The 15,381-nt window shown below is 36.3% G+C and overlaps 1 protein-coding gene across 1 annotated transcript; it reads right to left on the reverse strand.

Annotated features, from left to right (window-relative positions):
• Positions 1-3,267: 3,267 nt before the first annotated feature.
• On the reverse strand, positions 3,268-8,660 carry LOC115234098 (dual specificity protein phosphatase 15; the record flags this gene model as incomplete). The annotated part of the gene is made up of 6 exons (XM_029804847.1): positions 3,268-5,513; positions 5,728-5,928; positions 6,435-6,613; positions 6,836-7,007; positions 7,402-7,526; positions 8,469-8,660. Coding segments are annotated over 6 exons (1,104 nt in total), but the record flags the coding sequence as incomplete, so codon positions are not given.
• Positions 8,661-15,381: the final 6,721 nt, after the last annotated feature.

Raw genomic sequence — 15,381 nt, forward strand, 5'->3', positions numbered from 1 at the left:
TTTTCTTTCTGCATCTTACAAAAGTATCACATGGGTGGCCTTAATAAAGTAATGTTATTGGTGCAATAATAATTAAAATCACGCGACACAACGATTGATCGTATTATTCTCATCGATGTATGTACGTTTGTGATGAAAGTATCAAGAATCTCTACGTCTCGCTATCTCAGCGTTCCATCGCACTGATCGAAAATTGTCACCTTATCTCTAATCCTCTTCTCCTCCTCTTATCGCAATCAGATATCATCCACGATCGAATGGACGCTGTAGGCATTAGAAAAATAAATTATCATGAGCCTATAATGGATCTCTAATTGTAAGTATACAGAATACGAGCGCGCGATAGCGCACGGACGAATCAATCGCGCGAGTCAATTCGCGCAGCTGTGTGTGTGTGTGTGTGTGTGTGTAATAACGATTAAGCTTGCTCGCGCTAATATCTACGAGAGCGATAACCGGCGCCCCGCGATTTGCCGGCTCGCGCCAGCGTCGATAATCTCCGCTTATTGCTAGAAAATCACGATTGTAGGACGCGATGCTTCGTCGCGCAGCGATGACTAACAGGTGGACAAAATAAATGCAATATCGAACAGGGATAACAATATTGCGCGACATTGACGATAGAAATAGATATGTACTCTTGAAAATACTCAAATTGTCTGGAAATGTATGAGATATACATATTTTGTAATCTGTTCTCGTATCATCGAATTCATATTTATTGTAATAAAAAGTGTGTCATATTGACGGGGGCAAATAATTTTGCCGTTACGGCAAAACTACGTAGCTACTATTGCGTATTTCATATGAAAGCAATCACATTTCGCTAACATGACCGATTATTGGATATTGCAAAATTTGATTTGGGTCGAAAAATTTTGCCGAGTGAATTTGTTCATTGAAACGCGAATACGCTGCTGAAACGAGAAACGGTCTTTTCTACCTTCGGCAAATTTACTTGCAGCGAAATAATTATTATAATAGAAATAAAAATTTCTCTTTGCAGAGATTTAACAAAATTATAATCAGCGAACAAAATTAAGCGGGCTTAATAACAAAAAAAATCTGTCTGCTTTCTAGCAACTCGAAGATATACTCTTGTTATAACAATATAAATATAAAATATACTATTCCAGTAGATTCTATTTCACAGTGAAATATGATTCCTTTTATCAATGTATCGTATTAATTTTTGTAATCTTCGGCGAAACAATGGTTCACGCTCTAATCTCTGTCCGCGGGAATCTCTCATATTTATTGTTAGTCATCACTGTACGCCGTATATATCGTCCAGCGATTTTCTTCATCGCGTCTTTTTCGCTTATCGGCTTTGATTGCATATTAAACGTCGCCGGAGACTTAGCTACTGTTTTAGCGATGCTTCTCGAGTCAATAAGCTACTTCGATATTTTGCTCCTTCGGCATCGATACCATTCGATACTCTGTGGGAGCATTTCTACTTTATTCGCCTATCTACATATGATCGTTAACATCGACATTGTAAAAAAGTGAAACCGTCTATATATATGCATGTCATCTATGGAAAAATGTATATGTTACATGGAGCAAATGTGTTCTCTCACACACACAGATCAGATCTTCCAAAAATATATAGTTACTACGGATTTATATTTCCGATAACTCTTGGACCATTTTGTGCGACTGTAAGATAAACGGAGGAGATTAAAAATAAATATAAATTACAATTTAGATTCGCTCTCTTCCGGATGAGTCGCGCGTATTCGCTCCATGCGATCGTAGTAGCCGTTAAATGCGTGGATTTTAAATTCTTCGCCTCAATTCTGTCGAATATGGTAATCGGCTTCACACACATATACTCGTATGCTTAAAAACTTAAAAATATATAGAGGGTATCTCAAAACCACCGGATATCCTTTTAATAACAGGTTCTCTGACCAATTTGGACAATTTTTAATTAACCCAATTACATTTTTCAATACAATTAATTACAGGTGGAGTTTACACTTTAATAGAATTTTAATTTAAAATTTAATTAGTTACAAAGAGATATATGTATCATGGCAAAAAGTGTAAAAAATGATAATGTTTTTCGACATTTTCGTTAAGGAAAAATTGTTTCCAAATAGGCCAGAGATCTGTTACTAAAGGAACATTCGGTAATTTCAGGACACTCTGTATATGGCTGCGTGTATGTTAGGTACATGCTTTAAATGCAGAGGATATGTGCCTACGAACCGCTCCTCTCTCAATCGCTTACCAAGTTTGCATCGGCGAACAATCGATCGACGGTTGAAACGTAACTCGATTGCGGGTTAATTAGCGCGTTTTTATGGGGAACATTAAACGAGCGCGCGTGACGATACGGGCGAGTTTACGATTGCGACCGTTCCGCGTCGATAACGGACCGGCTCGGTATTAATGTCAGACACGTGGAGCACAGCTGTTTCACGCTGAATCGCGATCTTAACGGTAGACGCATTCAACTGGAAATTATCCCGTTTTCCACAGAACGCAATCTTCTCGTAAAACGCAAACTCGGTTGTATTGTGCGGAAAAGCTCGCATCCGCGTTATTTCCTCGACGATATATATATATATAGAGATAGAGCGATTGAGAGTCCATTTCTTCTGGCTCAGAAATAAAGTTATATCTAACTATTTGCTCCCTGTGTATGTGTATGTGTTATTAAATAATTGATCCTATTGACACTTTCGAGAAATGTCGATCAACGATACTCATTGCTTCTCAGATTGCTTAATTGTGGCTTATTTTGCTTCCTGTCTCATTATCTTCTAAACTGCCTTGTAAATCGTGATGTTAAGTTAGAAGTTGAAAAAAAGACAGCAAAGTTTCATAACAAAATACGTTACGTTGCGGTCAAAAAGATGTCTTTATAAACTATAATTATTGTTCCTAATCTTTGTATTTTTAAATAAATTAGTTTTAATAATATATATATATATATATTATAAAGTAATATCTTAAGTAAAATATTAGCGCAAAGTCACTCATTTGATAAATATATCAAATTTTCACTTTATATATACAATATTTCTATATTTCGCGCAAACGCAAAAACTTACAAAATATTTTTTCGCAAAATATTGCTTTTTTCCTTCAGTTATTCTATAAACTATAAACAAATAACGAATCCATCTAATCCAAATCTAATGAAATCTGGCGCGGCATCAAACTCGGCAAAAATCCTCTCTCTTTTAGAGTTAAATGTGATATAATTTTCCCGCTCTTCGTTTAAAATATAACGCAATAAAACAAAAATCTTTATATGTACCTTTAATTGAAAGAGATATATCTCTTAACACTTTTTTCCATCCTACAATTCTGCTCATAATATGTCAGTTTTCTTAGAAAATATCGCGAATTTGTGATACGAAATGCATATTTAATACGATCGGTTCTTGCGATCGGACATTGCGACGACGCTTTACACATCGTTGTTTACACGAGCAGCTTGTACATACGTGAAAACGATTAAAAAACGATTTACATTACGTTATCGTGTATTCTATAATATTATAGTAATACTGAAGGACGATTGAAGCGACGCTATCATAAATCTCGACTCGTTTGCGACTGGTGCTCGTGCTGGCGAAACAACAACAACAGCAACAACAAGGTTTCCTTTATCTAATGCCTATCACTCTACTCGTGTATAATAATATAATCGCGATCATCGATCGCGCATTTATAAAATTCTCTGAAAGCCCTTTTCGAACAACAACGTATTACATATGTATGTGTCGTCAACATATGTATATGTGTATGTTGCGTGTAGGTACGTATAGATAATATATGTATCTCTCTCTCTCTCTCTCTCTCTCTCTCTCTCTGCTTTTTCAACAACATGCGGTAAAATATTGCGATGTCGCTAGAAAGCCAACAATCATATGGACGGTAGCGAACGCAATCAATTGGAACAGGTTTTGCTGGAACGAAGGCCCGTCACGTTGCCTGCGAGAGTAATCGTAAACAGAACCGACTTTCTTCTTTGCAGAAAGATTCCCGAATCCGGGATACCTTGTCGATATCTGATACAATCTCGCTCCTTTTGTACAAGAGCTTGTCTACGTCTTGTATATTCTCTCACTTTCTCTCACGCCGGTGCCGTAAATTCTAAATATCGAAAAATATTCTCTCTACTCTGGGTAATCAATTGTCTCAAAACTACCACAAGCTACGATCGCGCGGTCGATTATGTACATATGTAGATTAATTTTTTTTCGTTCTCATTAATCCTTCGGCTGATTCTATATCGCGTAATGCGTAATTAACCCGCGGGTAGTATACTCTTTTTCATAACCGATTAATTAGTCGGTAACGGATTCGCGCGTTATCTTCGTGGGAGGGGTTGTTGCAGCACGCACACGCAGGGATCGTTAACAAGCGCCGTTATTAGCGCGATTGAACGGCGCCGTAAAAGCGCGAGAGTAAGCTGTCGCACTTAATTACAAGCAATTATCGCCGTAACCGATAAAGCCCCAAAGGATTAATCCCCCCTCTCGAATGCGTCAATCTTTCCAATTTATTTCTTCATCTCACAGATCGATCGTTACGCGAGCTGCATAAACTCAATGCTCGGGCTCCGTAATACGTCTAAATGACAGATTGTCAGCGATAGAGATTTCTCATTTCTCATAATTTCTCCGATCAAGATGAATGTTAATTTCAAATCGTAAAGTCAACTCACTTATTACTTATGAAACGCACGAATGTGTGCGCAAACTGTATATCTACGGAGAGATTTTCCTCCCGTTTCTCCTCCCATCCTCGACAAAAGCACTTTCTCTCGCCAGATATAAGTAACAATTGTATAACAATTTGTACAGGTCAAAATTCATCAACAATTTCCAGCATTATGCGATATGCGCGTTTGATGTGTCAACGTTTCTGTCACTGGCACGAATCAAGTTCGAATCGTGCCGATCGCGTGCCATCACCCGATCACGCCCGATCACGTAAATCATCATTTACATCTGAACTAGTTTCATCCGAACGAACGCTAGACTGGATTGCCCGCTGGTGTCCCGAATTCGAAACATTAGCAGACGCATCTTATTAGTACAGAAATTATACATTTTTGCCGGAAGCTTCTCCCTTTTTTTAATCGAGGACGTCTTCGAATCGAGGCTGCACGCGCAATGAGTTAATAATTTATTTCTCGTCGAATAAAGAGAGCGCGACAACCAGCCGGGATTTTCGAAAACGGTTCGCCGATCATCCGCCGGACGATTTTCTATTCCATCAAGCTCGAGAGCGAACCGAGCTTCTCCCGATGCTACGTCATCGTCGAGGGATGCGTTTCCGGTGGTGCCGGCAGCTGAGGCGTCTGCCGATTCGAGAGCCGTCGCGGCCAACGTTGCGGCGAGACCGGCGGCGTGTTCGGTGCGGAACAGGCGGTCAATCGCCAATTACTGCTGGAGAATACACTCGATCTACCCACGGCAGAAAGATTGGTGTTGCTGCTGCTGCTGCAAGCAACCGCCGCCGAGAGGTCCACCCGCGATACAGCCCTGTGTGCATCGATTAATTTCCTTTCAACATCTTAATCATCAAAATCCAATCTTTATTCGAATCGGAAGAAAATCACATGTGCTTATTTGAGGAATAAAAATATATAGTTAAAATATCTCCCGCACACAAATAGCTTCGATAAAATAATTTCAAGTAGATATGAAAGAAGACGAGGGGAAAACTTTTTCACGTCACAAGTCCAGGCCGACTTACCTGGAAGGCGGAGCGGAACCTCCGGTGTAAGAATGCAATCCTGCCGGACCACTTCTTGGTCTTGACGTCGACACAACGCTCGTTGATCTGTGCAAGGCCGGCGAGGGTGGCGCTGATGGTAGCATTCGTGGTGTCTGCGGGGGCGTCCGGCCGGACGATACGCTTCCGAGGCTGCTGGTAGAGGACTTTCTTCTCACAGTCCTGCAATCAGTCATCATAAGTATAAACAGAAAATTCCGTTATATTGGTAAGATACTGCGAGAAAGCGAGAAAGACAATTCTATACAAAATAAAATATATTCGAAATTATAAATATGTACCACATTAAGATGCGCTTGGGAGAGGAAGATACTTTGAACATTTATTCCAATTACTCCAGCAAAGGATTTTCGATATGCAAATATTATTTTGTTTCGCAAATTAGGATGCTATTGATCCATTAATTTATTCTTTATCCTTTATCGCAATATAATAAGAAATTTGCTACACAGAATATCTGAATTATTGTATGTACGGCCAATATACCAATATAACTGTGAATTTGTTTTACTCAAGGATCTCTGCCAAAGATCTTTCCTCTCTTCAATTGACTTTACTTTTTAATGTATTCGATATAACTTTTTGCACAAAGTACTTTTATTTCAATACAATTGAATGTCGTTCAAAGCCAAATCGACCTTTATAGCCGAGGATTTCAACGCAATTACCTTTTAGTAGCTTGACGACAGAGGCCAGTCGGACAAGTGCGTCCCATGGCGCATTTGCCCTCGCATACCTCTTTTGCTAGAGCCAGTGTTTCGTAATTTCTCAAGATGGACCTGCAAGCCTCTGCGTCTGACTCGGCGAGAGCAAGACTGGGAAACCGCTCCTTTAACCTGCGACGCTCCTACGTTAAATAGTAAAATTTTTTGATTCTTTTTGATAATTTTAAATATATATTATCAGTTATAACAATTTTTATAAAAATTATAAAATATATAATATATCGAAGAAAAATAAAAAATAAAAAGACAGTGAATTGGATATGTATGTCCTGAAAGGAACAGAAAAAAAGCGAGCAAAGATAGAAAAGATAAAAAAGCCAAGTGATCATCTTGGTATCACTTACATCTTGTAAGCGACTGGATTCAAAGTCCTTGAGCTGCTGTTGAAAACCGACATTCGGATTCGCAATAGAACGACCCACTCTAACGACTTTGAGCGCTTCTTTCCAGGACAAATTGGTAGTGCTCATAATGTAGGCCACCGCCACCGTCACGCTTCTTGACATTCCTGCCAGACTGGAAACAAGTTATTTTTATTCACAAAAATTCATAATTTCAATCTTTATTTCTATGAATTGCTTGTCAAATAAATAATATACTTTTGTTATATGTCATCTCTCTCTTCCATCGCTTTTTTCAGTTTTTAATCTTCTCCTTTTTGATTGTTATAATTACTCGTTTTATATTATTCATCCATAATTTATTTTATTAATTTATTTTATTTTATTTAACTAATAATTAAATTTTATTAGTTATTTTCATTTTATTTATTTATAATTTGGTTAATTATAAATGGTTTTCAATAATTGAAGAAGAATAGATTTCAAATCGGCTAATAAATTTGTAGTCAAAAGGGCATCTGGTGATTTTGACACGCTGTATTATGAACGCTAATATAGCGAATATCTACCAATGAATCAGAACATTTCCGCCGCGAAGACGGGCGGCATGGATGAAGTCGTTGCACAAAGAGAAGTATTGCGATAAATTCTGATCAGGACTGTCGGCTGCCAAGATGCACAGGTAATGCTTATCCTGAAATGCAATCGAAATTTAATCCAGATATTAAGCCATATTTTCTCGCCGTAGAGATCCTATTTCGAACCAGTTATACCTATCTAATGACAAATCAACCCATTTCGAATCGATAAATTTTGTTTATATTTTCTTATTGTTAAGCTGATCTTATTATCGATACAATTCAAATTTTCTTCGCGCTATTCATACCTTGACTTTTATTGCAAATCAAATATTAAGTGATGATTGCTATAATGACGAAGGAAATGCATTGGTATTATAAAGCTGCTGATAATTTTGATGCGTAAGAAAAACGAATCGCGTTAGACAAGTTAGATACACTATTTCGATTCTGACAATCATATTTTACAAATTTTATTGCAAAATTTCACAAGCGCTTGGAGGAAGATATACCGATCGTAATTTAAACGTTACATTAAGAAAAATGACAAGGGGAATAGGGAAGAAATAAAAAAGGAAAACTTGGAGAGAAGGGACATTTTAAATATAAATTTATTTATATAAAAAAAAATTATTAAAGAATTTAAAAATTGGATTGGATTTTAAATTGTATAAAGAAGATTAAAAATAACAGACTAAGAAAAATGACAGGGGAAATGGAAGAAAAATAACAAAGGAAAAGTTGAGAGAGAGAGAGAGAGAGAGAGAGAGAGAGGGAGAGAGATGAGTAGGGGGACATTTTTAAATATAATAACTATAGGAAATAGATAATCGGTTATTCCTTGGAAAAATTAAAAGCGAAGCTTAACTGAAGCTGTTATAAGCCTCATGTTTCTCTCATTATGTAATACAAGTTTATATTTTTTCTTTAGTTACAATCCGAACTTTTCACGTGACAGGTTTCTCATGGAAATAATTTTCCGTTGATCGCTATTTTAAAATTTAGTTCGAAATAGGTGCTTTAACACATTTTTGCCATGTTATATTTTCCGTACTTACGGAATGTAGACGACGGGCCGTGTCGTGAATAGCCAGAATATGCGTGATCTCGAAACGCTCCAATTGATCGGCATCCTTGCTGTCCTGATAATTACCTATGTAAAGACCAGGAAGTACCTGTCGACATAATAAATGGTAATGGGAGGTATTACAAAGTCCACACACATTTCGTAGCGCATCTTTAATTAATATTCAATTCGCAATATACAATAAGTAATCAGGATATGGTATAAAATATCGCGTTTCTCTCAAATCTCGGATCTTGAAAATACAAGCCGAGAGACGTCGTGATATTCTCCTCGTTCGTCTCACCCCGGCTCTCATTCAAAATGCCGCGCCTCTTTCGGCATCTATTTGGCGAAGGATTACTTACGATTAGACGATAAGGAAATCAATGTCAGTTGGTGGGAGAAATGCAAATCCATGAATTGAATTCGCGATGCGCTGCGACTGGCGTCGCAATCTTAGATTAATTTACCGTTTGACAAATATTGAATCTTGATGAAAGGTAGGTCTCGCTTTCAAGCGAGACGCGCGGGAGTGGGGAAAAAGGGGGGACTGCATACATTAACTTAAATGCCATTTTTCATTCGACCATTCTTTCGATCAATATTGATTCGGTCTTTAATGAAGCTTCGATAGAAAATGCCGAGAGAGCTCTTTCTTCTCTTTCTCTCGCGCGTTAAATAAAATATACACATCAACGCTCGAGTGACGCAGACGAATTAAGACACATTGTGAAAAACGATCCCGCGGGACGATCTCTTCAATGGTCCGCGCGTATATGACGTTTATTTTAATTATCGTAATCTCGAGAATATCCATTCTCTGGCGACATACCGGTCGTTAGTCTCAGTTCTCGCGATTGGATTTCATTCGAATCGTTCTTATTGCGATTACCCCCTCGCACCGAGTTTGCTCCCCCCTCTGCGCGCACATCGATTTTATTGTTAGATGAGAAGAAACGAGAAGAGCCAGCTCGGGGCTCGACGAGACCGCGGCGAGCAGTTATCGTCTACCGTCTCGTGATCGATCGATCGCAAACGAGAGAGAAAAAAAAAGGAGGGCGACGATATACTCTCGAAGAGCAAAACGAGTGGTAGTAAACACACAACTCTCTATCGCGTCGTTGGCGACCGATATGCGATTTCGATCATTTGTGGTTTCCTGGTATGTTTGCGCGATTCACGGTGGCGTGCAAACGTTAACCGCCGCGTCGGGACATCGATCGCTCGACGAGACATCATCGCGTACATTCACTCGTGATCCATTCGGAGACGTCAAGATCCTCCTTCCCAACGTCCTCCTCGAGCGTTCCCCGAGGAGTATCCCGGGGTCGCTCTTTCCGGTATCTTCAAGTCGGTCGAGGACGGACGATCGCGAGAATATTGCCGATAGTTTCGTTTTAAAGCGTGGTTCGACGCGTCGTAAACGAAGAAAGAAATGCAATCATCGAAAGCAGGACGCTCGAAGAAGGATAAGACCAAGAAGAGTGAAGCTCGCGGACGACGAAATCATCGAAGAATCCAAGAGTTCGATGAAATCGTCTCGTATCGTGAAAAGCCCGTCCACTACCGTCGACGTCACCACAAATATTTCCACGAGTACTCTAAATCCCACGCTGGAATTAACGACGGAATCTTCAACAATACAGCCTTTCGTAGATATCACCGATACAACTACCGACGCCGTTCCGTCGACGACGATCGCTGCGAAAGTTATTGACGAAACGACCCGCGGAAAAAATTACCAGCAAAGTCTTCTTCGTAAGAAATGTAAGAAGAGGACCAAATGTGCAACAGGAGACTGTAAAGAAGGAAAAAAGAAGAAGGCTATCGATATACTCGGAAACGAATTGTTTTCCATCTGATTTCGGAGAGCCGAGTGTCTCGCAAACACAATCGAGTTCATCGGAGGACGTGGACCTCTAGCTCATCGCATCGATTAGGACTGTAAGATGGATAGCGACAAGATAATCACGACCCGTGCGAGCATGATATATAATGTTGCTTTGATATATATATATATAAGAGTATATAAGAGAATTTTCATAACAGGAAATTTTGAGAGAGATATTGAGAGACGTATTATTCAACGAAACATTTCAAAGAAGATATATCGTATAAATATAGAGATTCCGTTTCGCATAGTTAAACTTTGTAAAGAAATACATCGAGTGTAAAATTTTGAGACATTTATCCATTATAAACGTTATGTTTTGTTTTTCTTTCAAAAAAGCTTGATGCATTAAATTCGTATATTACACCATTAACAAAATTTGATTTCTCGTGGAAGACTATGTAACTTATTAAAACTTATTACTATATGATACATATTTTTTATTTAAAATGGCTAACGAGTTGCCGAAGCTTTTCACATCCTGTTGACAATTTTTGTACAAAAATAGAATAGGTAGGATTAATTAAATCGATGATATTGCTCGAGAAAAAAATATGCTAATGAGAATATGTGAACTGATTACTCATTTGACGATCTGCAAAATGTATCGTATTTTATAATTAAGATTAGCGTAACTCAAGTTTTCCACCGCGATTTCAGTTTTGTCTCTTCTGTTCCGTCTTACAGCTTCCGTTTTACTAGCGCGCGTTGCTACTATATAAAATTTTATTATCAAGCGTATTATCGGCCGTTAAGCGAGGTTACGATAACGTCAGATAAGTTCAATCAACATTATATTGAAATGCATTTAAACAAGTTGTCAGATGGTAAAAGCGCCAAGTTGGAATAAAACGTATTGTCGTGCTATAAAGACTCCTTCACGTTTGCAGCGAACAAAAGACATTTTTATCAAAAATTTACTGACCGTTATCAAATAATACTTTAAACTCAGAGCAATAAAAATCAAATATATATATACATACATGGCAATAATTAATTTTTTATAAAACAAATTGATCTTAAAATAGTTTAATCAGAATTATTTTTGCTATTCAATCAAAAAAAATTTTAATTAAACCAATATACATATATATATACATATATTTCCATCCAACTCTTTGATCGCTTGCTTTATTTCGTCTTACAGAAATTTTTATCATCGTTTCATATCGTCTTAAAGAAATTTAAATCATTAAATTTGTTAAGACAAGGCTTTTTCATTCTTTTGAGTTAAAAAGAAGCCGGTAAGAGATGATAGTAATAAACAATGCTAAAGACTCTCAAATATTTAATCAACAGATAAGAGGAAATGCTAATAGGTGTATAAATTATAAAAAACATGTGTATATACAGGGCGTCGATTGTAACGATCCGCACGATTTTAAAGGCGATAAGCTAGATAAAAGTTTTTTTTATAAAGAATTCAAAATTATTTTGAGTTATTTAAATAATATTGATATTTTCTATAATATTATGAAAAAAAAAACTATATGGTTCTATTTAAAAAAAAAAAGCTTTGGTAATCTTAAACTTTTTAAACTATAAATCGTAGTTTGCATAAATTTTTGTCTCACATTTTCTCTCAGATAATCTGGAGTACCCCTAAATTTTGCGGATTATTACAATATATATAAACACCCTCTATAATCTTATCAAATCAATTATACAAAAAACGCCAAGTAAGTGCAAATTAAATATTAAACGTTTCATTTTAAATTTGTTGTCTGCGTTTACTAAAATTCTGTTTCCTCGTTTGTTATCTCGATAATTTATTACTGTAGTATATAAATTATACAATTAGCGACATAAATTTATTCATATTTGCGATAACAAGCAATGAGTGAAATTATTCCGTATTTTTGTCTCCTTCTTGTAATCGTGTTTTTTTCTCGAGGACGACAATCAACGTGACTTGCGAGGGAACATTTATATATTCGCGAATGTTTTTCTGCGAATGTCTTTTTATTGAACTCTTGTGTAGCCGTCCCAACAGGTCCCAACGGGAGAGGTTCTATTCATACACATGAATTACTTTGGTTTCCTTTGGGCGGGCGCAAGAAAATACACGACGTTTTAGGCGAACTTTTGATAGAGCGATACGTCGCAAAAAACAAAATCATCTTTTTCTAGGAGGTCACCCGCAATCGCGACTCGCGTCGGTCCTGTGAGAGAAAGAAAATTCTCGATTATAAAAAGACGAGATACCGTGCAAATAGAAGGAATAAAAGGAATTTGTCTTGGATATCGATTAGCGATACGCGGCACAATTGCCTCGCTCGAAAGAGGAAACGCGCGCTTGTTCTTTCGAGAAAATGGGACAAGTTATTGATAAATTGTCGTCATCAGCATCCTAAGTATATGTGTTATATGTATACGATCTCATTGTCAGTAGCCGCCTTAAAAATCGAACCGATTCAAATGCTTGAGATGTCTCGAAGACACTCCTCATTATTACATATTGAGACAACTGATAAAAGTAGCAATAAATTCCAACAAAGAGAAAATAAAACACGTTATTTCAAAAAACGAATGCAGTCTTCACAGTCTCTGGGTTTAAAAAACGTGCCGTTTATCGATTGTTTTAAAATCAATAAGATAGATTATAAGGACTCGGTTACCTTGCAGTACGTTAACCTACTTTGTTAGCAGGTTATAGTCGGCCGTATTAATCGTGTCTAATGAATTTACATTTGATGGTTAAATTCGTTAAATTTAGAAAGTATACCTGTTTGTGTTATTTAATTGCATGATTCAATTATTTTATACTCGCAAAAAACAAAAAAAGATCGGTGAGTCGCGTGTCTTGAAATAACTCTAGCGAATGCAGAATTAGGCAGATAGTTAAGCAGACACTAGATATCATATTAAAATATTCCTGATTATATATCTACTTCCACTCTCTTACAATTTATTTACTTGTATAAAACATATATAAATCATTTAGATTATGTAAACAATAAAAAATATATGTTTTTTCGATAAAACAATACAAAAAATAATATTAATTTATACTTTTTTTTTCTTTCAATTTTGTACGAATTATTTGAACATTTATATATAACCACTTTTTTTATGTAAATACATTAAGATACTAATTTTTAAATTATAAGCAATTATAAAAATTAGAAACTTTTTTGTATATATCACAGATGATTATAATGTACGATTTTAAACGTATAATAAATTTTATAAGAATCAGGCAATTTCAAAATCAACATTTCTTTATAATAAAATTTTGATTTATCTGTTTTTTATTGAATTAATCTGTTTTTTATTGAATTAAATTGAAAAGAAAGAAATTATTTAAAAAATGTCACTATGAATAAAAAAAAAAAAAAAAAAAAAAAAAAAAAAAAAATAAAAATTTAACATTTTATTATCACGTTACATTGAAAAAAAAAAAAAATCTAAAATTAGTCAAAAAATTCGCAGTTAAAAGAAAGCGCGATTGATTTAAAGCGCCTTATAAGGCGTAAAATCAATTCTGCGACAAAATTTCGTGACTGTGTATAAGCCATGACGTTGTCAAGGACACGAATCGCTATTCCCAGCCAGAGGAATAATGCTTCCACGATTCGAAGCGGCTTATAGGAATAGATGTTTTTGTTGCGGAGTCGCAAATATGGCAGCGCAAGGCTGTATGTTTTTATGTAAATTTTAGCTTCCGATATATTGGCATGATACCAACGCAACATATTTTGCTCTATCTGACAGCAAAACATGGTTGCGATGCATTTGAGAGCTTGCGTTCCGATCTTATCCGGTGAGCGAAATACTTTCATTAACTTGATACCGTTCCTATCACGAGAAATTGAATCTGGATAGCATAATTGATGCTAATTTATTGCTAGTTTATAATCCTAATTCCGAATTTATATTTCTTCTATCAATTAGCAGAAAATTTGGTCAATTTTTATATTAGCGTCGCCACTTCCGATTTGCCTCAAAATTTACATAGAGCTTTCTTTAGGTCTACAATTAACAGTTATGATATTTTAAAGTCGGGCAAACAAAATGTCGTCCATCGGGAAAATCATCAAGCGGTATTTTATAATAAAAAACTGAAAAAGTCCACACAACAATTATGAGGTGAACCTCGTTTTGTATTGTATAGTACATACGTGGATGCAATGAGTTCCGCCCCCCCCCCCTACGGGGGAGCTCCACTTCCGGAAGGTATAATCTAACCCAAACCTATTTCTGATTTAGAACTAAAATTTGGGTTTGGGTTAGGTTATATCCTCCGGAAGTGGAGCCCCCCCGTAAGTGGGGCGGAACCCACTTCGTCCACGCATATATTTTACAACGCGAAGCGAGGTGAGATCGGCGCTAATATCAAGGTTTACCAAGTTCAGATTAAATGTATATGTCGTCAGAAAATTACATTCTAATATAATGTCTAAATGCACAGAATATGTCTTATCAAAAATGTCGAAAAATCAAAATATTCCTAAACGCGAATAGCGCTTCAAGCAATCACTTGATAATTTTCTTCAAGGACAAGATATTGTTTGCCCGGTTTTAAAATATCATAACTGTTAATTGTAGACCTGAAGAAAGCTCTATGTAAATTTTGAGGCAAATCGGAGGTGGCGACGCTATTATAGAAATTTACCGAAAATTCGTATTTAAAAATGGAGGGGAAGTATTGACTCTTAATATCATGCTAGCGCATCTCCATTTTTTAAAAATATAGCGAATCGTGAACAAAAAGCAAATTTAACAGAACTAATTGCTAATTAATTGTTCTGTCTATGCGAGTAGATTTCAAAAATATTAAATTTTTAAAATGTTGTTTGTGTACCATAAATGTTATTTATGGATTACTATAAGCTATTATGGATTACTATATATTACAGTAAAATAATCTAATATAACTTGATAATATCAGTTTGATATCAAAAGTTTCTCGAATTAATTATTATTGAAATACCCTAGTTTTGAATTTGTTACTCGCAAAGAATAAAAGTCTTTGTTTGTGTTTCTTAAAAAATCTTAACATAGTAATTATAAT

This window comes from Formica exsecta, unplaced genomic scaffold, assembly GCF_003651465.1.
Source record: "Formica exsecta isolate Colony F162 unplaced genomic scaffold, ASM365146v1 scaffold194, whole genome shotgun sequence".
Classification (NCBI taxonomy): Eukaryota; Metazoa; Arthropoda; class Insecta; order Hymenoptera; family Formicidae; genus Formica; species Formica exsecta.